This window comes from Parus major, chromosome 8 (genome assembly GCF_001522545.3).
Source record: "Parus major isolate Abel chromosome 8, Parus_major1.1, whole genome shotgun sequence".
NCBI lineage: Eukaryota > Metazoa > Chordata > Aves > Passeriformes > Paridae > Parus > Parus major.
The window spans coordinates 29,402,075-29,424,591 of NC_031777.1; the positions used below are offsets into that span (position 1 = coordinate 29,402,075).

Consider the following 22,517-nt stretch of genomic DNA (forward strand, 5'->3'; position numbering starts at 1 on the left):
AGGTTGGACACCAGGAGGAATTTCCTCATGGAAGGGGTGGAAAGGTCTTGGAAGGAGCTGGAGTCCCCATCCCTGGGGGTGTCCAAGGAATGAGGATGTCAGGGCTGGGGACAAGGTGGGGATCAGGCACAGCTTGGAACTGATGACCTGGGAGGGCTTTTCCAACCTCAGTAATCCTGTGATTCTGTGGTATCAGGCAGATTTGTGTCTCCTGTTTTGAAGAGGTGACAGCAAATGGGCAAGTCTGTTCCAGTGCCCCAAATGCTGGGAGCAAATCCCTGACTCATCCCTTCCCAGGGCTGGCTGGGAACTCACCTGGAATTATCCCAGAGCTTTTCCAAGGGGAGGTGGCAACACTTTCACTCTCATTCCCAGCAATCCTGAGTCATCACAGGTAGAAATGGAATTCAGGGGTGTCTCCTGGACTTTTTTTCTGGGATGTTTTATTTTCCTGCATTGGAGTGGTTTGTTCCTACATGGTGTAGCTGCTCTGTGAGTTCCCTTGGATGAAATAAAGTCACTATGGACACGGTGATGCTTTGTTCTTCTTTGGAACTTTAATTGAGGAAAAAGCAGAAAATCACCAGTCACCAGCCTGCAGAACTTCCAGAAACAGCAAAGTTTGGTCTTCCAATGTGGTTTCTACTGTAGATGAGCTGATGGGTGTCTGCTCTGTGAGATTCATGGCCATGTTTTCAAAGCCTGCTTAAGAAAACATCAATATGAACATTCTGGAGTTTTAAATAACAAAATGCTGCATGTGGTCATTGTGTTGTCAGCTCTGGAGTTTTAAATAACAAAATACTGCCTGTGGTCATTGTGTTGTCAGTTCTGGAGTTTTAAATAACAAAATGCTGCATGTGGTCAAGGTGTTGTTAGTACTTCCTGTTTAATTTTGGTTAATGTGTGTTACCTGTTGGCAGAATACAATTGTTTCGTGGGCTCTTCATACTAAAATATTTCCAGGTGAGCCAAAGTAGCTACAGTAAATCCATTGTGGAGTGCCAGAAGTGAGTGTGTGACTGAGGTAACCCACTGTGGGTCTGAGCTGTGCCTGTGGAACCAGCAGCACCTCAGATCCCAGTCCTGGAGTCAGGAGCAGGGAGAGGAGGGGTAGGGAACCAACCAAGCATCCCCACCTCTGCTACAGCCTGACACCCACCAGCTCCTGGGCAGTGTTTGGCCACTGGTTGTTTGTCACCTACCCTCCATGACAGCAATCTTGGCACTGGATCTGCTTTTTTTTTTCCTTATACCCTGGAAAGTTTAAGCCATGTGGGTTAAAATTTGGGTTAGACAAGGGTTATGTGTGTTAGACAAGCTCAGCTGTTAATTAAAAGCAGAGAGTGAGAAGAGATGGACTCAGTGGGTCAAAATCTCAGCTGGTGCCACTTCCCCGTGCCCAGGGCCTGTGCCAGCAGTGGGTTCTGCCCTGGGGATGTGCTCATGGGGAGTTCTGATCAGTCAGATTCCGTGTTTGCACTGGGAACACTTGGCAGTGTTGGATGAGCAGTGCTGCCAGCGGAGATTTTAAGCCAGGCCTAACTTGTAAAGAGGGCACTGGCTGTGTCTGAGCCAAAGGGTTTGTGTGACCTGGTGTTTACAATTTCTTGTGGTTTTTAATGAAATACAAGAGTTGCCAACACATCAAATAAAGGCAGGACATTTTTGCAGATCCTTGCATGCCGTGTTTTATGAGTGAAATCTGGGAATAAGCTGAAGGATGGTGTCAAAGTGAAACGAATGCACTTCAGAACATTCCTGTTCTCTAACTCACAGCATCCCAACTCTGCCTTCCCTGTGCACCTCTGAGATCACCCAGCACTGGGGGTCCCTCCAGGGTGCAGGATTGGGCTGTGGGTTGTTCATTTTCAGTGCATTTTTCCAGGACTGGCACCCTGAGCAGTGCTTGGTTTTATTTCACATTCCCTCTCCCACACTCACTGCCACCCAACATCGCTCTCCTCCTTCTCCAGCTTTCTCAGGGCTCACAGGGAATCAGGAGATGCTCTGCTTTCCCATGCCATGGAATATGTGTGTGCACACCTCTTTTTCCCACCCTCCCACCATCACTCACTAAAGCTCATATAAAACCTATTTATCCCTGTGGGATATAAAACCTATTTATCCCTAGGGGATGACCCCAAAAGCCTTCCCTGATGCCTGAGCAGCTTCACAGGCTGCATGTGGATCTGCTGTTGTAGGGCCACAGTAAATCCTGGATGCTGGATGAAGTTTGGCTAACAGGGAATGTTCTGCTATGACCTAGAGCTGAGGCAGGATGTGCTGGCTCAACACCACCCTCCCTGTGATTTGCTGTTTCACAATAGGTAAAAATATAAATACAGACTAAAATCTCCATTCAGCTTTTTTCTGAAGAGTAAAGAATTCTCCCAGCAATGAGCAGGAGCTGCTGGAGTTCAGATCAGTCCTTCCAGCCCTGTTTCCAGGAGTTTTCACACAAGGAGCCCTGTTACCTGCAGTGCACAAACCACATCCCTCCTCGTGCACCTGGGTTTTTCTGAACTCAAATATCTTGTAAATATTAATAGACAACACCTCCAGCAGCCTCTCAGCACCGTGTTTCCCTCAGCTCTACCACTGCAGAGTCATTCTCCCTCTCTAAAACCCATGGAGAGATTTTAGGGTGGGTCAAATCCATGCCAAAGATCGGCTGCTTAATTAGCACGAGGCCTCGTTATGAACAGCACTGCAAAACAAACTCCAGCCCTGGCCCGCTGCCTTTTCCCCCTTGGCTGCTTCTGCTGCCCAGATGGCTCAGCCTGCCAGCACAGAGCATCAAATCACTTTATTCCTGTGACAGCAACTTGATTCCTGATGATATAGAATCCATATATTAACAGCATCTCGTGGTTTTTCTCTTTTCCCCTTCCAGGAGTGAATTCCTCGGTTGTTGCTGATTTCATGCCCACATCGTCATGGAACATCTCAAGTGAATTAGATAAAGGTAAGCAGGCAGAAAAAAACCCCAAAACCACCTGAAATCACATTTTAAAATCTCAATTTTTCTCAACTTGACCAAATCAGCAAACAAAGAGGGTCAGGGGGTATTCAAGATAAACCTCATTCACCTCAGGAGCTTTTGTCATTTAATTCCATTCTGTGATTTCTGGAGATTGCTGTGTTCATTTCTTGTACCAGGAAAATGTTCCACGTGGCAAAAATATTTCAAGATGTTCTGTGACACATTTTTTTCTGGTGGATCTTGGGATTTGAACTCAAAATTCACAAGCATCAGGCACTCAGTTTGTTCTGATGTATTTTATCATGAAATTTTGAGGCTTTAATAATAACTGCAGGTGGCAGTTAGATGTAATTTGTAAGAAAAAGAGAGATTTATAATTCTCCTTCATTTTTTAAATTAATCACTGCAAATTTAAGGCAAATTGCTGAGATTCCCTCATTGCAAGGCAGTGGCTGCAGCTCCTGAGTCAAACCTGTGCATCTTTGAGGATGCTCTTAGCCACCCTCACTGTGCAATTCCTGCATCACTTTTCATTTGCCAACCATTTACTGTTGAGATGGAAATTTCCCATAGTGGAATTCTACCCCAGATGGTTTTCCCAACTGGTTTTGTCTGTGTTTTGTTAATTTTTTTTGAACATGTGTTCATAATGTTTGATGTTTATGCATAAATATGTTTTCTGGGCTTAAGGATGAGGAGAATATGTAATTCTGGGTACTTTAGGTTGATTTTTTCACATCTGCCTTCCCAGCAGGGAAGGAGCAGGACTTTCTGGTGACCCAGGACACAGTGGAGAAGATGAAAGTCAAAGGGCTGGTGCTTGCTGGTGGGAAAGGGACAGAAGCTTGTGGTCATTCAGCAGAGAATTCCCAAGTCCCAGCAAACTGCTGAGGGAAGGTGTTGACAGAATGGATTTCTTATCCCACGTGCCCATGGCAGGTCTGGGCTGTGCTCAGGGAACGTCCCAAAGCTGGGGACAAGTGAAGGTGGTGCTTCCCTTGGGCAGGATCATGGAATCTCAGAGTGGTTTGGGTTGGGAGGGACCTTAAAGCCCATCCAGTGCCACCCCAGGGACACCTCCCACTGTCCCAGGGTGATCCAGCCTGGCCTTGGATGCTTCCAGGGATCCAGGGACAGCCCCAGCTGCTCTGGGCACCCTGTGCAAGGACATCCCCACCCTCGCAGGGAAGGATTTCTTCCTGGTATCCCATCTAAACCTGCTCTTTTTCCATGTTTGTTCCCTGTTTGGCAGTTTTCTTTGGTTCTTCAGAAAGCAGGAAATAATCAAATGACCTAGAAAATCAAAGTAAAGGCCACAAATCCACTCAAAAGTTCAGAAATGCCAGAGAAAGCAAAACTTTGACTTTGGAGAGTCCAAGCAGAGCTGCCACTCTGTGACTGAACCATCTCCCACATTCCCCCCATGGCACCTGTTCCCGAGCTGGAGATATTGTCAGAAACAGGTAAAATGAAGTTGCTGGTTTTTAATCCACCTGGAATGCGGCAATTAGCAGCGCTTGGGCAGGATCCCGCATTCCTGGGGGATTACCAGGCCCCTTTGCTGGAGCTCATTAACATTTCCAGTGCTGGCAGCTCCCACACCTAAACACGGATTTACATACGGGATTAGGACCTGTTTGTGCCCCAAAAGCTTCGTCAGAGGGGCGGCTCCTGCCAGCAAAGGCTCGCAGGTTTTGGCTTGTCCAAGGCACCAACAGGAGCTTTCATGTGGGAGCTGCTCCTTCTCCTCAAAGCCTTGGAAATTCCAGCTTGGATCAAGCACACGCTGAGCCGGGCAGTGGAAAGCTCAGAGGAGAAAATGAGGCTGGCTTCCCATTTGTTTTGTGTCTCAGGGAGTTGAAATCCACTTGTCTTCCAGGAGGTCACGCCGGCGTCCCAGTAAAACTCATTTCAGAGCCTGTTGAGTTCACCACATGAAAGCAGTTTCCAACCAGATTTCCCAATTAATCTAAGTGGTTCCAACTCTACCTGCTGCCTTTTGGAAATGAGCATCTCCTCCTCCAGCGTGTGCTGGAGTTGGGGAAGGAGGAACAGCTTGATAATAATATTCTGCATTTTAAAATAATGACTTAATCTGGTGCTTTTCCTCACCGTGTGAGTTCTGCGGTGATTATCTTACAACTGAGCCCTATTCAGGTTTCAATTTCTATTAAATAAGCTAAATCGACAGCATTAAACAGTTGCCTGTTTATTCTTTTTACCAGGAAATGAATTTAAAAGAGACGCAGCCACCCGTGAAGAGCTGTTGAAAGCAACGATTGATGGGAGGGAGGAGGTGGTTTCTCACCAAAACCTTAAAAAAACAAACAAACTGGGTATAGAAAATAAAAAATAATCACTTTTAAAACAGGGGAGATTTAGCTCTGAGCATTTCTCTCTCTTTCCCTGCTGGTAAACTGTGGTGTGTAGAGGGAATGCCATGAGGGAGACAGAGAAATGAAAATATGACCCTAGAAATATTGAATTTTGTAAGGAGAAATAAGTGAAGCTGAGGGGAAAAGGGGGCTCTGGTGGTAGGAAAAGCCCCATTCCAAGGAGCTGGTGGCAGATGTGAAACTTTCCACTCTCAGGTTTTTGGTTGGGATTCCCTTTGGCTGCGGGAGCCTGGAGCAGCCCCAGCTGGGAGATCTCTCGTGGGGACCATTGCTGCAAGAGGCTGGGAGAAGCCTCATCCCCATGTGCTCCTGCACTGCCCCGTGGCACAGGGATTTATTTCTCCTTGGATTTCTCCTTCCCTGCACGCTGCCTCCCCTCCTGTCCCCTCACAGCTCCAGCTCTTTGTTTGGGAAAGCTCCCAGTTTCCCATCTCCTTTTCCTTCTTTAGAAAGATGAAGAGCCCTGCGTTCAGCAGCTCCTATCCCACAAAACAGATCATGGAAGGAAAACTTCTCCCTCTTCCTTCCATCCTGTGTCAGTTTATTGACAAAGAAACAGGTCTGAATTGGAATGAGAGCCTATTTACATCTGCTACACTGGAGGAATTGTTTGGCATCTCTTCATCCTTAGGCAAAGATAATATTGGAGTCTTTGCCAGGAAGGAGCTGAGTTTGGAATATTATTTTAGCTGTGAGTAGGATTCAGCTTCAGTGGCTGTTCATTCTGCAGGGGGTAAGAGAGTGCTGCTGTCACTGCAGCTTCCCTGCAATGGGAATTGTGCCCCCATTCCCACCTGAGGAATCCCTCATCCCTCCTCCAGAGGCACAGGGATGTGTCCTGCCTGTGGCTGAGCTGAGCTGAGGGCACTGGGGCAGGGCTGCAGCTCATTTCTTCTGCCGGTTCTTCCTCCCAGGAGCTCTTCCCTTGGTCCTTCAGCTTCCAAACAGAACCCTTACTGTGAGTTTTTTGCCATTTTCCTTTTCCTTTCATGGCCTGTCAGCTCTGGCAAACAAATATAAATCCTTGGAGCTTGGGAAGCACCTCCATTTCCAGACATCCACGATCCCAAGCCCAGGCTTTGAGCTCCCCACAGCCTCCGTGGGGCACAGCACTTCTCAGTCCCACGGTGCTCCCTGGAGCCAACATTCCCTGGAGAGCTTGGCAGCAGGAGTGAGGATTTTACAGCTGAAGATTCAGCTGGGATTTATCCTTTACATTCAAAGGTTTATCAAGGATCACCTCCAGCATCCCTCCCCTGGGATGGGCTGCAGATCCACAGCACAAAATTACTGAGGGGGGTCCAGATGAGGGATGGGAGACGTGGCGTGTCCTGAACCTCCTGGAGATTCTGGTGTGGGCAGGACATTCCCTGGAAAGGCTGGACAACAGCTCCAGCACAGGAGGAGGCTGTGGAAGTTCTGCAGGACATCCAGGGCTGCTCATGTGACAAATCCAGGCTGAAGCTGCCACCTTGGCACGTCCTTCCAGTCCTTCCTTTCCAGGGAAAGGTCCTGGCTGTGAGCTCTTAGAGGGAAAATCTCAGTGAGCTCCCAGGGAGGATTTGACTCCTAAACAACATAAACACAACCAAACATGGGGAAAACCAGGTGGATCGAGGCCTCCTGCCTTTGGTCCCAGCCCTTCAGAGATTCCAGATTCTCCTTTGAAATCACTGGATGCGAATTTGATACGTGTGCTGAAAGGGGAAGAATTACAGCTTTCACGTTCATGCACAATTTACCTTTCTATTTTCCTTTATTATCTGGGGGATATGGGGTAAATCAAGCTCCCCTGATGGGGCTCAGGGTTCTGATTCGATTTGTGGGGTCCCGTTAGTAGCAGGGCAGTAAATTACCGCTACTTTGTTTGAAAATTTTTTTAGCCACACTACATTAGCTCCTTTTGTTTGCTTTTCCACTGGCGGAGTGCACGTTTTTATTTGAGAATTTGTGTTTCTTGAATGTCTCATTTATAAATAATACAGGGTGTGAAATTCGAAGGTCACAGAACTCGGCCTGAAAATGAAACCACCCCGAGTAACTTTGGGCTTTCATGGCAAAAATATTTCACAAAAAGCTTCACTTACATGGGATTTTTTATATAATCTGAGTGTGTGCAGTGAATATTGACCATTATACATAAGGTAACTATATATAAAAACCTTTTCCTGGCTCATCCAGCTATCTTTGTTTATTTGAAGGATTGATAGATCAGAGGGTCAAGGGACGTGTTTTATTGTACGTTTCTGTTCCAAATTTCCTGACATTTTTGGTTGAAAAAAGAAAAAAAATAGGCCTTTAAAAGGCACAGAAAGGGCTAATAAGAACCAGATCCTAAAGTGATGCTATGTCAAAATGTCAGAAATAACAGCTTTTCTTTGACTCCACGGCATTAATCTTGAGGCACATACCTTTCCATACGCCCTCCCTTTAATGCTTGAGTTTTTCTTTGTGGCTCTTTACTGCAGAGCAGCTTCTAAAGTGACAACAAAATCCCTTGATGGTTTTCAGTAGTTGGCTTTATAGCTGGATGTGGACATTTGTTTACCTATTCCAAATCACTTTTTTTTTTTTTGGTGATAAAGTTTAGAGGTTTCCTACTTGGGCTATAAAACTGGTTCCTGAGTAAAGAAAAGCTTCATTTCCCCTCAAAGTGACCCCTTAGACATCTGTCCTTAAACCTCAGGGTTGTCTGATGAAAGGAGGGGCAGAAGCAACTCCCAAACACGTTCAAGAGTTCATGGAGGGCAGCGAATTGTCCAGTTCCCATCCAAAAGCGGTGGGATTCAGGCTCCAGATGATTTTTTGGAAGTCTGCTTTCCCTCCACAAGCCCAGCACCGTCTCTCTCTTGCCAATTATCAGAATACAAACATTAATTCTGAGAATGCCAGTGGTGGTCACTCGTGGAGACCTGAAATCCATCAGGCCTCGAGCTGTGCCCCGCCTGGCTGAGCTCAGTGAGTTATCCTGGGTGGCACTGAAGCCTCTGGATGGAATTTGGGAAGGGAAAGTCCAGGACAGAATTCCACATGAATCCCAAATTGACTCCTGCACATCTCTGAGGAAACCCATTGGAAGTAAAGCTGGGCAAGCTCAGGAGGGTTTCCTTTTGTCCCAAGACTGCAGACACTGGGTATTTCCAATTGGATATTTCCAGTGATTATCTGGACTTCTTCAACCCTGATATTCTTCAGGAGTTGCCAGATCACGACTTGAGCACAGCATCTCTTCCCTCCCACTGTCATTCCTCTTTATTCATTTCAAAGAAGTGAAATTCCAAGTGGGAGTTTTCCTTTTATCCCTTTTAATAACAAGGTCTGGTGATCAGACCCCACGGGGAGTTATGGGCACATCCAGCAATCCATGGTGAATCCTTTTTCCAAGGGATTCCACACTTCCATCAGAAATCCTGCTTCTTCCTTTTCCTGAGGCAGCCCCTCCAGCGTCTTCACTCTGGGTGGACTCTGTGTTCTTGGCCTTTTCCAAAGACGACAATTCCGTATGGAAAATTTCCAGTGGAGTCAGCTCAGTGGTTGTGATAAACAGAGGTGTATTTATAACAGTGGTGGTGCTGATATTTGTGAGGATGGAGCACATCCAGGTGTGGCACCACTCTGGACTTGTGGACAATCCAAGGCTCTGAATGAAAATGCAGCTTTCCCTGAGACACTTTTGGGCATTTCTCCAGTGTGTGCAGTGACGAGGAGCCAGGGAGCTGCCAAACCTTTCTGCTCACAATCATCATTTCAAGGCCAGGTTGGACAGGGATTGATCAGCCTGGTCTGGTGGAAGGATCCCTGCCCATGGAATGAGCTGATCCTTGAGGTCCCTCCCAGCCCAAACCATTCCAGGATTCCACAAATACAATAAGCTCTGGAATATCGGTGTCCCGGTGCCTAACTCCAGTTCTGCTTTCTGTGCTGCAGTGCAGGATTGAGTCTTCAAATCCAGAATGAAACAACTTCTCCAGGCCAGCAGCTGGAAAAGGTGTCCCCACAGCTGCTTGAGGCAAGGTCTGGAGATGTTTGCAGAGACCTGTGTTGTTCCCCATCTGTAGCAGAAGGAACTTGGCTCAGCAGCCTCTCCTGTGCACCTGGATTAAAGCTGGTTCAGGCTTGAGCAGAGCCTTTAATTTCAGTTTTGCTTTGAATATTCCGAAAGATCAGAAGGGCAGAAAGAGAAGGATAAATGAAACAACAACTCTTCTCATAAAATGACCCTTCCAGGGTCTAATCCTGCATCCCCATCGTGCTTTAAACACCTTGTGAAATCAGAAACATGCAGCACACACGGTGCTGGGGGGGAAAGGTCTCGCTGTGGCCAGCAAAATCCTCCTGCAAGCCAGGAGGGCGTTACTGCTCTGAGATGTGTCTTTGGTAATTTAAGATGGAGTAACCATGTGGTCACAGAGCAGATTAACATTCCTTGGCCGGCCAGGACGAGCTTTTATTTTGAAAGCCACCTGGGTTCCACTTAAAAGTAGTAGAATAGAGGAGGATTTATTAGGACTGGGCAGGCTCCTATTTAACAATGTCAAGGCAAAGCTGTGGAAATACAGACACTTTTCTTCTTTGGAGACACGCAACGCTCTACATTTCGTCCTTGCACAGCTGTTGCTGTTCTGTAACATCAAACCAGCAGAAAGTTTGGCCATGAAGGATACCTAATATTTGGGTTTTATATGCAGTGTCTCCAATTTATGCGCTCAGAATCATGAGGATGACTTATGATGTGTTGTGTTTGCCTTGGCAATGGCTCAAACCCAGAAATATATTTCAGGCTTGGCTTTCCAGATATTATCTCAAGTCATTTAAAAGTTCATTATAGGGCACCCGCTAGTGCTGCTCTAGTAAAGGGGCTGTCAGCATTTTTCAAGGGTTTATAACTCAGCCATTAAAAAAAACCCTCTCTGTGGGCTGAAACTTGGCATTCAGGGTCTAGGCCCAGCAGTAAATTGTTTTTACAAATTAAAAAAAAATCAGTTTGGCTATTATTAAATTATAGGTGGGCTAAATTTTATTTAGAACTCTTTCAGGCTATTCTCCCGTACTTCTGTAAATTAAAACATTTCCCAAATGTTTTTATAGAGTGCCACTCTAAAATATGGACAGGCTTTTGTTCTGTGCTCAAAACCCTGAGATTTAACTTAAAATATAATAACAGTGCTTATCCCAATATAGCACTTTTCACCTTCAAAGTGCTTTATGAGCATTATCTCATTAATGTACATAGCAGCCTCCCCATGATGTAAGAGGGATTATTATCCTCACTTTATGGCTGGAGACATCGAGCCAAAAGGTTTAAGGCTGTTTTTAAAAGGCCTTAGTTGCACAAATCCCATGTGAGCTTTGATTGGCTTTGGGTGTCTACTTCCCTTTGGCTCTTCTAAAAATCACAACTGAGCTGATTCACCCAAGGCTGCTCCAAGCCAGGATTAAACTCAGACTTTCCAAGGGCTGGTGCCACCAGACTGGATCGTTCCCAGTGCACAAAACCATCCTTTTTCCTAGGAAATTGTTCTTTAGGTCAGAGGGAGTCAGCTCCACCTGGAGAGCTCGGGGATGGCAGGAGAGGGTCAGATGAATTATGGTGAAATGGTTTGGATTGGAAGGGACCTTAAAGCTCCTCCCATTCCATCCCTGCCATGGGACACCTCCCATTATCCCAGATTGCTCCAACCTGGCCTTGGACACTTCCAGGGATCCAGGGGCAGCCACAGCTTCTCTGGGCACCCTGTGCCAGGGCCTCACACCCTCACAGGGAAGAATTTCATCTTTGATGGGCTTTGGCAGGTGAGAGACAAAATAAAAACACAATTGGGCTTTTCTCCAGCCCCTCCACACCAGGCAAGGGCAGCAATGGATGAGTTTGGTGCACGCCAGGGAAGGGATACTCATCATTTTGAGTGCCTCAGTAACAATCCAAGGCTTTTGAGGAGCTCATTTTTAATTCCAAAACTGCTTCATCTGTGAGAAACATCTCCCAGAGCTCCCAATGGCTCCAAACCCGCCCTGCTTAATTCTCATCTCAGGTGAGCTGCTTCATCTGGTTTCTGATTCAGATGTTAAATTTATGGATCTGAAGGCTAATCTAGGGTGAATTTAGCAGATGAATTTGTTTTAGTGTTTCTGCAATAGCTCATGGAGGAAGGTGGAGAACAATTAGAGGAGTCAGCAGCTCCTGAGGCCACTTCTGTTGGTCCCTACAGAGAAATTGCAGCCACAATTTTTCACTGACCTAGGATTTCTACTGATACTTCAAAATCCAGGCTTTGGAAACCTGCCCTACACCCTCACTCCTTTATTTTCCTCTCCTGTATCCCTCAGGACCTTTAAACCATTCTGTTCACCGTGCTGTTTGTCAGCCAGCCCATCCCAGGGCTCTTTCTCTCCCTGTTAGGCTGGAGATGTCTGAAGCAGTCTCCAGAACATGATCAGGAATTCTATAAATTACTTTTTTAAACCCAGATTGGAATCCGTGAGCTGGCTGGAGCTCTGATTCCCATGGAGGGTGTTAGGATGGTGGGGCAGAAACATTCCTGGGATGGAGCTTGGAGAAATGGTCCTGGGGAGCTGAGGAGCCATCAGACACCTCTGAGAGATGTCAGACCCTGTTGTGTGGCATCTCTGCCCTTTGAGCCCCATCCACAGATCTCCTAAATAACTGGATCCCTGGGAGTGCAGGAACAGCTGTATTTGCACAGAATCACAGAATCTTCAGGTTGGAAAAGACCCCTGAGATCATCATGTTCACCACCACCATGTTCACCACTAAACCATGTCCCCAAGTGCCACTTCCCCGTGTTTTTTGGACATTTCCAGGGATGGTGACTCCACCACTGCTCTGGCCAGACTGTTCCAACACTTTACAACTCTTCCCATGAATTTTTTTTTCCAATCTAAACCTCTCCTGGTGCAACTTGAGGCCGTTCCCTCTCATCCCATCCCGTGTTCCCAGAGAGAAACACGGTTTCACACCTGCACATTAGAACTTAATTGAAAAAATGCACGTGGAAAAAAAAAAATACCTGTGGGGCAGGGTCTGGGTGCCAAATGTTTGTCCCAAATGGCTGCTGGGACCAGGTGAGGACAGGGAGGCCTTGTTCAAAGTGCTGTGCAAACACAGAGCAAGTTGTGTGCTAAACAGATTAAAAACAAAGGCAAGAGATACTGCTCTCCACAAACCATAATGAAGGGAGGAGCTGGGCAAGCCAAGATTACAGGGAATAATTAGGGAAGTGGCTTACTTGGGCAGGTAAGGTGGCTGAGCTGGTTTGGAACATGCTGGAGGGGTTTTTTCACACTTTTAGGAAGGTTTCTCGCTGGAGTTAACTGCAGATGGACTTGAGAGTGAAGGAGCACAGCAGCAGTTTGGGGATTTCTCATCCCTGGAAGTGTCCAAGGCCAAGCTGGACAGGGCTTGGAGCAGCCTGGGGTAGTGGAAAGTGTCCCTGCCTGTGGCAAGGGTGGGACTGGGTGAACTCCAGGGTCCCTTCCAATGCAAATAATTCTGTGATTCCAAGTTCTCTGACTGATTCTGGCTTTTCTTGACCTCCTGGTTTGGCTCTGGGAGTTCAGGAGCCAGATACAGAGGGGATTTCTCATTCCTTGGCCACTCTGCTGGGACAGCCAGCAGCTGACGATGGCTCTGGGCACTATCAGCCCTGCTTGAACCTCTGACGTGGAGATGAAAGCCTGAGGATTCCATTCCCCATCCCCAATCCTGTCCCTCCCTGCCTTGAGAGGATTTAATGAAGTGGTGAACACAGAGCAGCAGGAATGGGGCCTTTTCCTGAGGGATGCCCAGCCCTTGACAGAAGGCAGAGCTCAGGAATGGATTAGGAGAGATTCATCTTCCTATTTCTAATTCAATTTGATTATTCAATCATGAGCCCTGTTTCAGGTTGGAGGTGATCTTCAGTTCTCTTAGCCATGGAAATACTGAGAATCAAGTGTCCTTTCCCAGATATGATCCTTATTCCTCATCTCTGCAGCTGGTGCTTACAAAATCATGGATAACACCCTGTCTGCTCTGCCTGTGAGTCGCTAAAAACAGTTTGGAGACAGGATCACAGAATCCTGGGATGGTTTGTGTTGGAAGAGACCTTAAATCTCATCCCATCCCATCCCTGCCATGGGCAGGGACACCTTCCACTGTCCCAGGCTGCTCCAAACCCTGTCCAACCTGGCCTTGGGCACTGCCAGGGATCCAGGGGCAGCCTCAGCTTCTTTGGGGAACAGGATTTTCACTTCTGAATGATTCCTTTCATATATTCCTGTACTTTGCTGGATTCTGGCATGAGCAGAGGCAGATCAGCATCAAAATGAACAACTGGAGCGCTGAGGTGATTTTCATGTTTATTGGTTAGGAAAAATAAAAGAAAAAAGAGCAGCAGTGTTTCTTCTGTGCTAAATGAAGCCAAATAGGAGATGTTGAGACAGCAGATATCCAGCTCCTTTGTGTCTCCTCCAAAGACAAGCAGGAGCTTTCTCCACAATCACATTCCCTGCTCTCAAATCCTTCATTCCCCTTCTTTTCCCTCCAACCCCAGATTATTTCCTGACGCTGGACGAACCCATGAACAACATCACCACCACCCTGGGCCAGACAGCAGAGCTGCACTGCAAGGTGTCTGGGAACCCCCCTCCCACGGTCAGGTGGCTGAAGAACGACGCTCCAGTGGTGCAGGAGCCCCGCAGGATCTCCTTCCGAGCCACTCCCTACGGCTCCCGCCTGCGCATCCGCAACCTGGACACCACCGACACCGGCTACTTCCAGTGCGTGGCCACCAACGGCAGGAGGACTGTGTCCACCACTGGGGTGCTCTTTGTGAAGTTTGGTGAGTTTTCTCCTCTGAGGCTGTTCCAGCTCTTGCTTGGGAGGAGGTGTTTATCCAGGGGAAAGCAGGGTGCTGATGTAGCGGCGTCGTGGAATTGGTCAGGTTGGAAAAGCCAAATTTGTTAAATTTCCTAAAGCCAGGGTTTGTAGAGAGCCCAGGAATCCGTGAGCTGGCTGGAGCTCTGATTCCCATGGAGGGTGTTAGGATGGTGGGGCAGAAACATTCCTGGGATGGAGCTTGGAGAAATGGTCCTGGGGAGCTGAGGAGCCATCAGACACCCCTGAGAGATGTCAGACCCTGTTGTGTGGCATCTCTGCCCTTTGAGCCCCATCCACAGATCTCCTAAATAACTGGATCCCTGGGAGTGCAGGAACAGCTGTATTTTCACAGAATCACGGAATCTTCAGGTTGGAAAAGACCCCTGAGATCATCCAACCACCATTAAACCATGTCCCAAGTGTCACATCCGTGTTTTTTGGACATTTCCATGGATGGTGACTCCACCAGTGCCTTGGGCAGACTGTTCCAACACTTTTGGAGGAGATATTTTCTCAATATCCAATCTAAACCTCCCCTGGAACAGCTTGGAGCTGTTTCCTCTCCTCCTGTCCCTGTTCCTGGGAGCAGATCCCAAATCCCCCCGGCTGTCCCCTCCTACCAGGGACTTGTGCAGAGCCAGAAATTCCCCTGAGCCTCCTTTTCCCCAGTCTGAGCCCCCATTAATGTGGTACCTGGGTAGATCCAGCCCAGAGGAGAAAAACTCCTTTATTCTGAGTGACCTCTGTGTCTGGTGAGTGAGAAATTTCAGCTGGCACTGCAGGCTGAGGGCCTGAGATGAGACACACATATACCTGTCAGGGAAAATAAGCACTCCTTCTTCCAAGTTTATATTGAGATAACTGCCTTCAAAGCTGATCTTTCCACTCAGAGGATTCCAAACAAGAAACAGGTTTTGTGTGTCTTCTCCTCCTCCACGGGCAGGGGGAAATAATTCACTGAGATGAAGATACTTGCACACAGTCCTGGTTAATCCTCTTTGGAGCTGGACAAATAACACACAGGGAATGATGGATGTGATGAGTTTCACTGTCTTTTTTTTCATAAATCTCCCATGTTTTCTGATTTCTGATAAGAAATTAATCATTAGATGTTCTCCTAAGGCAGTTTCCAGAGGAGGGTGAGTTGCTCACCTGTTTATTGTCCTCGTGTCATGTTCTGTAGCCAACACAGCCTTGTCCTGGGTGCTGAGGGACTGCCACTCCTCTGTTCAACTACACAAACCACAGCCAACACCACAGACTGGGGCTTTTATCTTTTAAAAGCTTTTCAAAAGCTTCCTGCTCGCTACCTCGCCGTAACTCATCCTGCTGTTTTTCTTCTGTCACTTTTCCAGGTCCCCCGCCAACAGCAAGCCCAGGATCCTCGTAAGTCCTTTCATGTCTCTTCTGTGGGTTCATTAATCTTGCATTTCAGCAGTCAGAAGTTCATTTGTCATTCAGGGTGACAGGAGCACTTTTACATTCTGCTTTTTAAGTCAGAGAGGATGGTAATTTATTATAACTGAGTTATCTGTCTCGCAGTTATATTTTCATGTTATCGTGTCAACTCCTATTTCTTACCCCAGACTTCTTAATTTCCAATATTATTACCTTTAGATCCTCTGGTGCCTTCAGTCTGTGAAGTGATTCCTGTGCACCTACAGGTACTTCATCCATGTCACAGCCCAGTCTGGAAAATATTTATCACTTACAAGCAGATTTTACTACCCAGGGGCTTCTTGCTGATTTTAAGGGTCATAAACTGTGTCTGTCTCTCTGTACCTGTATTAATAAACTGTCTGAAACCCGAGGTTTTGAGGATTGAGTAGGTGGGTGGGAGCAGAGGCTGTTTGTACCACAGCTCCCTGAGCCCTGGAGCTCAGGTTTGGCTCCTGCTGCAGGGTCTGAGCACTTCCCACGTTGTGTTTTGGCAGTGGAGCCTCTGTCTTGGGCAGTTTTTGAGAATATTCTCTTGTATCTCTAGTTTCAAAACACCTGATCAAACCTGCTCACCTTTTCAGTGCCTTACTGTTCCCAAATGTGATCTCTGGCTGTCCTGAAGCTTGGGATCAGTTTTGTGGTGCTGTGCCCAGCTTATTCCCATCTCCCATTGTGGAAAAACATTGAAAATCCACCTCTCCTGCTGAGGGGAGGGAAACACAGAACCAACCAAACCAGAAAATTAATCTGTTAATACAATTAATGCAATTACAAGGGATGCAAAAAACCTGGGAATGTTCCTGGCTCCTGCTGGAAGATCTTCCATGAATTATTGCAGAGGATATAAATGAGGAGAAGCATCTGACCACAAAAGGATGTTGTAGGATGCCCTCTAATGGAACAGCCTAAAATGTGGTTTTATCTTCCCTTGTGAAGGTGCCTGATGTGGAATCCTGGAGTTTGTTTTGGAAGGGGAGCTCTTTGCTGGGATTTCAGCTCTGTTTGGTGATTGTGGGGTTCTGGGGAGGGAAATTCCCTGGTGCTGTGGGATTTGGGGGCTGTGGGCTCTCCAGCAGTTAATGAACGAGGTGAGAAAATGGGGATTTTGTGCTGCTCCCTCCTGGTTTCTGGAATTTGTGGAGTTAAACGACACCTTGGTGATCAGAAGCCACATGAGAGCAGTGTGAGCACAGAAAGCAGAGAGCTGGGCTGGAATCTCACTGTCTAGGCCTCACTTTTTTAAAAGAAAATACATTTGGAAACTTTTATTCCCATTTTTTTTCTTTCTGGCAGGGATTTGATGTGTTTTTGCTCCCCTTCCAAAAAAAAAACCAACAAAAAACCCCCACAACCAGTTCAAATACACAAATGATGTGAAAAGGTGAAAAGAAAGGGACATGTCCTCTTTAATTGTTGATTTTGTAGTTGTGCCTTGTAATTTTGTAACCAAAAAAAGAAATTTAATCACATTTCAGCTGCATGTTGTGAAATGCAGGAGGGAAATTACCTCAAATTCTGCTTCTTGGCATTTGCTGTTCCTTCCATGCAGAGAATATCCTGGGGATTGGATTGTGTGACTCACTCACGTGCAGCCTTCTCCCTGTACAAGCTGAAAAATGAATTTTATAGCTATGAAATTCATTTTTCTGTGAAAACCAAGCCCACCTGTGGCAGTTTTCGAGCTCCAGGGTGAGAGATGAAGTATTTGGTTGATCTCCCTCATCATCCTCCCTCTGGGGAAACACTTTCCTTGGGAATAGGCTGGAAAAGCTGGGTCATAAAATTCAGGACAAAACTTGTGACAAGTTCCTGGGCTTGCTTTTCCCATGTCTTTATCAGAGTGGAAGTTTCTGTTCATTTACAGATTTTGTTTGAGAATTATGTTTTTTTTTAAATATCCACACACTCAGCCCTTTTCCTTCCATAATTTATAGGTGCAGAGCTCTGCCCAGACATGATGGCAGAAAAACAGATGGGCCAAGCGTGAATGGGAATGTGAAATGGGGATTTCTGTGAGAGGAGACAGGCAGGGATAGATAACACAATAATTCATGGCTGATATTTCTGCTGCTTTCCCTAGAGCTGTCCTAGAGCCAAAAGTCTGATTTGGAAATCAGTCTGAAGCCAAGGCAAGCAAAGGTCACCAGGAACCCCAGGGTGGGCAGCACTGCCTGCCCTGAGCATCCTACCTTTAATTCTCCCCTGCTGGACAAGCTGTAAAAACCCTTGGAATCACATTCCATGATCCTGCTCTGCTGCTCAGACTTAGCTGGGAGAAGCTTCTTTTGTTTAAAAAACCAAAACCCAACGAGCCTGGCTGGTGCTTTATAAATCCATCATTATTTTATCCGTGGGTGCTGCAGATGCAGCTCCAGGCAGCTCAGGGAACTCCCATTTCCCACATCTGGATGTGCCAGGAGGCAGCTCCAGCCTCTCCAGCTGCTGGAATATTCTCCACAAGGTGGATGGTGTCTGGGCATCTGATCAAAGGGGCAGAGAGGTCAGGGAGCTCTGGCTGGAAAAGCCTCAGCTGATGTTTCTCCATTGTTTATCCACCAATTTCTGAATTCAAACACAAATTGGGTGGGCTGAATCATTCTGGGGAGATCAAAGGCAGCATTTTGGTGGTTCCCTCATGTATTTGTGCATTGCTGTGTGTCTGGATTGTGCACACAAATCCCAGAATCCCAGAAGGGTTGGGAGGGACCTCAAAGATAATTCCAAGCCACTGCCATGGACACCTTCCACTAAACCAGGAATTTGCACTGTAGCCACTGCTTCTCAAAATTTCCCCAAAAAACAGATTTTGAACATTATTTTTGAAGTTCCTGTGCTCCACATCCCTTTGAAACTGACTTTTTATCCATCATCCACGGCAGGGTTGGTCCCTTAAGGACATAGAAATGTGTCTCTTCACCTCAGGTGAGATCAGAACCAGAACAGAACCAGGTCAGAGCACAGAGGATTCCTGGAGATGAGAGAATTTAATCTAACAACAGAGACACTTTGGGCCAGGAAATGGTTCTGTGCCCAATCTTTTTGTTCTTTTTGTCTCATTCTCCATTGTTCCCATTACCTGGGGTCTTGGCTTTGTGCTTATCCCAAACTTTTCCCACTGCAGGAGAAATCCTGGGCACAAATCACTGAAATTAGAGGTGGTGGAGCAAGAACTTCCACAAGAGCTGTAGTGAGGAATAACAAGAAAATGCCAGTTTACATTGGCTGGTGTAAAAATGAGCTGGAAAAGCCCTGCTGGAGTGGAATCCAGTGGGAAGAGTGCAGGGAAATGCTCTGTATTTATTATTTATTGTGTTGTGTTCTGATGAGGTTTAACCTGGATGTGTATGGCAGGGATAGATTCCCAAGTGGAATATTTACATCCTGGTGCCAATATTCCTCTGGAACAGTCCTTTTGTTCTTCATGGAGCCTCTTCTATATATAAATATCCTAAATATGGCATTGTTTTGTTCTTTATTTAACCACTGGGAACGAGGAGAGGGGGAAAGAGGAGACAAGAGGGCTGTAATTTTAAGGAGCATCTGATTCATAAAACGAAATGGGGTTTGTGATTCCCAGAAATAGCTTGCAAGGCTTGTGAAACCACAAACCCCCCCTGGATTTTCCCATCTTTTTCAGTGATTGAGATTTTAATTTATTTTTTTTTTCATTATTTTAATTTTTTTTTTTTTACTTTCAGCTGAACACATCTGGGTTTTTTAGTAAAACAGATCTTTTGTACAGTGGCTCTGTGTGCCAGCACAGTTCCTGCTACAAGAAAATGTGTAAGCACTGGCCAGCATCCAGGTGAGGCTTGGCCAACTGCGAGTGTGACTGTGGATTTCAAAGAGGAACACAGAAACTTTCCTCTTTTGGCCACAGAAAATGAAATTTAGAGGAGAAAAAATGTCAATCAAGAGGCCAGAACAGATTCACAGCTCCAGCAGCATCCCCAGAGCGACGTCCCTGCGCTCTGGCTGCCAGGTTTAACCTCTGGAATCTTGGAATTCCAGCCTGTCACACATTTTGTGGCTGGCACAGAAACTCCCTCCTGCTGCTCAGTGATGGAAATGTTGAATGAGGACTGGACACAATTCCCAGGTGTTTTGGTGTGGGATTTTTTACAGTCCCACTGTGTGCTGGTGCAGCAGCTCGATCCTACAGCCTGTGGGATGTGAGACACGAGGCTGAAGTGGGATATTCCATGCAGAGGCCAATATAAATAGATTTTTTTTGGGGAAAAAAAGCCCCACGTGGTGCAGGGTTGGAGCCTGAGTGGCTGATGCTGACACAAACCACGTTACATCCTGCTGCATGACTTCATCCCAGGGAAATAATCCTCCCTCAGTTTGCCAGGGGCTCAGGAAGGTTATCTGGGATAACAGAGCTGGAATGGGAATGTTCCCATGGCCTTGTTCTCTCCACGGGCTCTTTGATGTGCTGCACACTCCTCTCTCTGTCCCACCTCTTCCCTGGATCCTTCTGCTCTGGCACTGAGTGGGGTGTCTGTGAGGGACCAGGTTTTTGGGAATCACGCTCTTGGATTTTCCTGAGCCAGCAAAACCAACTGAAAACCTTTGGGTAAATGTGATAGAGAATTTAGGAAGGCACAGTTGTGTTTTGTGTGAAGTGAATTGGCTACAGAGCCCATTCCAGGGTGTTTTATCGACCTCAGGGTACTTAGGTAGCTAAATATACACCTTATCTGGGAATAAAAGCCAGGCTGCTTTGCCTCCTTACCTCTCCTTATCTCCCAGACGTGTGGGAAGCTGAGCCAAAATGAGATTTAAGGTGTGTTTGAGGGGCCTGAGCTGGAGCTGGTGCAGCTGAAGGGTCACTGGGCACCTGGGCTGGGGGGATCAGCCCAAACTTGCAGGAGTGAAACAGAAAAGAGAATGGAATGGCAGGGTGGGGTGGGAAGGACATTGAAGCTCTTCCAGTGCCATCATCCTGCCATGGAAAAATGGAAAATAAGTCCCATTAAAATATGCAAATAAAAAATTCCAAGTGTCTTCACACCCAGGGTTCATTTTATGCCCCGATGCGACGCCAAATTGATAGAATTATTTATTTATTACTACAATCAGGAGTAATTTGGTTTTTCCTGATAGAAAAATGAGTGTGATTGCAATTCAGATCTCACTGCAGGATACCCAAAACAGCAAAAAGGACAAGGAGGATCATGGAATCTCAGAATGGTTTGGGTTGGGAGGGACCTTAAAGCCCATCCAGGGACAGCTCCCACTGTCCCAGGCTGCTCCAAACCCATCCAGCCTGGCCTTGGACATTCCAGGGATCCAGGGACAGCCCCAGCTGCTCTGGGAATTCCATCCCAGCCCTTTCCCACCCTCCCAGCCAGGAATTCTTTCCCAATCTCCAGCTGTTCCCATCTGCTGGGTCCCTGCATCACCTGCTGGTTTTCAGGTGGGCAGTGCTGCAAAAAGCCGAGTTCTTTTCCTTGCAGTGGCTTAAACTTTATTTTATTATGCTGTGGTAAACCTCCAGAAAAGAAATTGGCCTGGAGTTTGGTGAAAGGTTGACCTCAGAAAGTGCTTTTGGCTTTTAGAAGGGTATCTGCTGTCTGTTTCTGCAGATTTCAGCTGAAGTGCTCCCTTATCTGCAGGCAGGGCAAACAGAAACCCCCCTGGCCACACGTGGAAAGGCCCAGCCCAGAGTGGAGACAGAGCTGAATTATCTGAAAACAAATTAATTCCAGAGCTGACAATATTTTTTTAAGCAGGGAATAGAGAAGGGAGTGAAGTTCATTCACTTGGGCAAGGGGAGCACAAAAGAAATGTGCTATTGAAGAATTTTCCTTCTGTGCAGGATCACCCACAGCAGCCACAGAGGGGAATAAATATTTGGGGTGGAATTGACCCTTTTGGGATGCTCCAGTCGGGATTTGAGGAGTTTGGGATTTGTTTTGTAAATTTTAAATTTAAATTTTGTAAATTGTAAATCCCAAATTTACAATTTGGGATTGTATTTTCCATCAGATTTTCTCACAGCCTGTTGCACACTCAGTATTCCCTGGGCTGGCATTTTGGGATTTGTGGCCAAATCCTGGAGACTGAGGGAGTTGAGAGTGAGGATAACACTGAAAGAGGCATTTATGCTGTCATTCTATCTTTATTGCCTTTATTTATGGATCAATGACTTTATTTATATTCATATTTATATATATATATCAAGACCTTATTGCCTTTTTTAACCCTGGATCCAGGAAATTCTCAAATCCCTCACAGGGCCCTGGTTATTCATTGGACTCAATGATTTTTCCCAACCTTTATAAATCTATGATTCCAAGGGGACTGATAAGTAAAGTACAGATACAGGATAAATTTTCCTTTCTCTAATTGAATATCTCAGTTTCACAACACTAAAGAAATCCTGTGATGACATAATTTAACCCTGAGTTACAGACTCCGTGCCTGTTTTCCTGATTTATTTAAAAAGGAGCAAAGTAAGGATCATTCTGAAATTTTTGACAACAGAAAAGCAAAAAATAAATCAGGAAATGCTGGAAATTTGCATTACTTCTGCTGATCATTCCCTCCAGGCCTTTGTATTCATGGAGATATTCTTCAACTGTTGTAAAAAAATAATAAATATCATTTTTTATCATCCTAACCCAGCAGAGAGGAGGGAGATGCTGGCTGTGCTTCAGAGCAGAGGTATAATCTGATTTTCCCATATTTCATGTGGTCATTCCAGGTAACAGCTCTTTTGAATCCAACCCCAAAATCCCTCGTGGAGCTGCTAAAAACTTGCAGCAGCATTTTGGGCCAAACCACGGGGTTTTTGTGAAGCATTCCAGTG

At 46.2% G+C, this 22,517-nt stretch overlaps 1 protein-coding gene across 1 annotated transcript in view; it reads left to right on the forward strand.

Annotated features, from left to right (window-relative positions):
• ROR1 (receptor tyrosine kinase like orphan receptor 1) overlaps positions 1–22,517 on the forward strand; it is a 140,347-nt gene that overhangs the window by 93,873 nt on the left and 23,957 nt on the right. Inside the window, exons 2-4 of the mRNA XM_015636966.2 lie at positions 2,897–2,968; positions 13,935–14,222; positions 15,616–15,646. Coding sequence (XP_015492452.1) covers positions 2,897–2,968; positions 13,935–14,222; positions 15,616–15,646 — 391 coding nt within the window. The remainder of the gene's footprint in view (positions 1–2,896; positions 2,969–13,934; positions 14,223–15,615; positions 15,647–22,517) is intronic.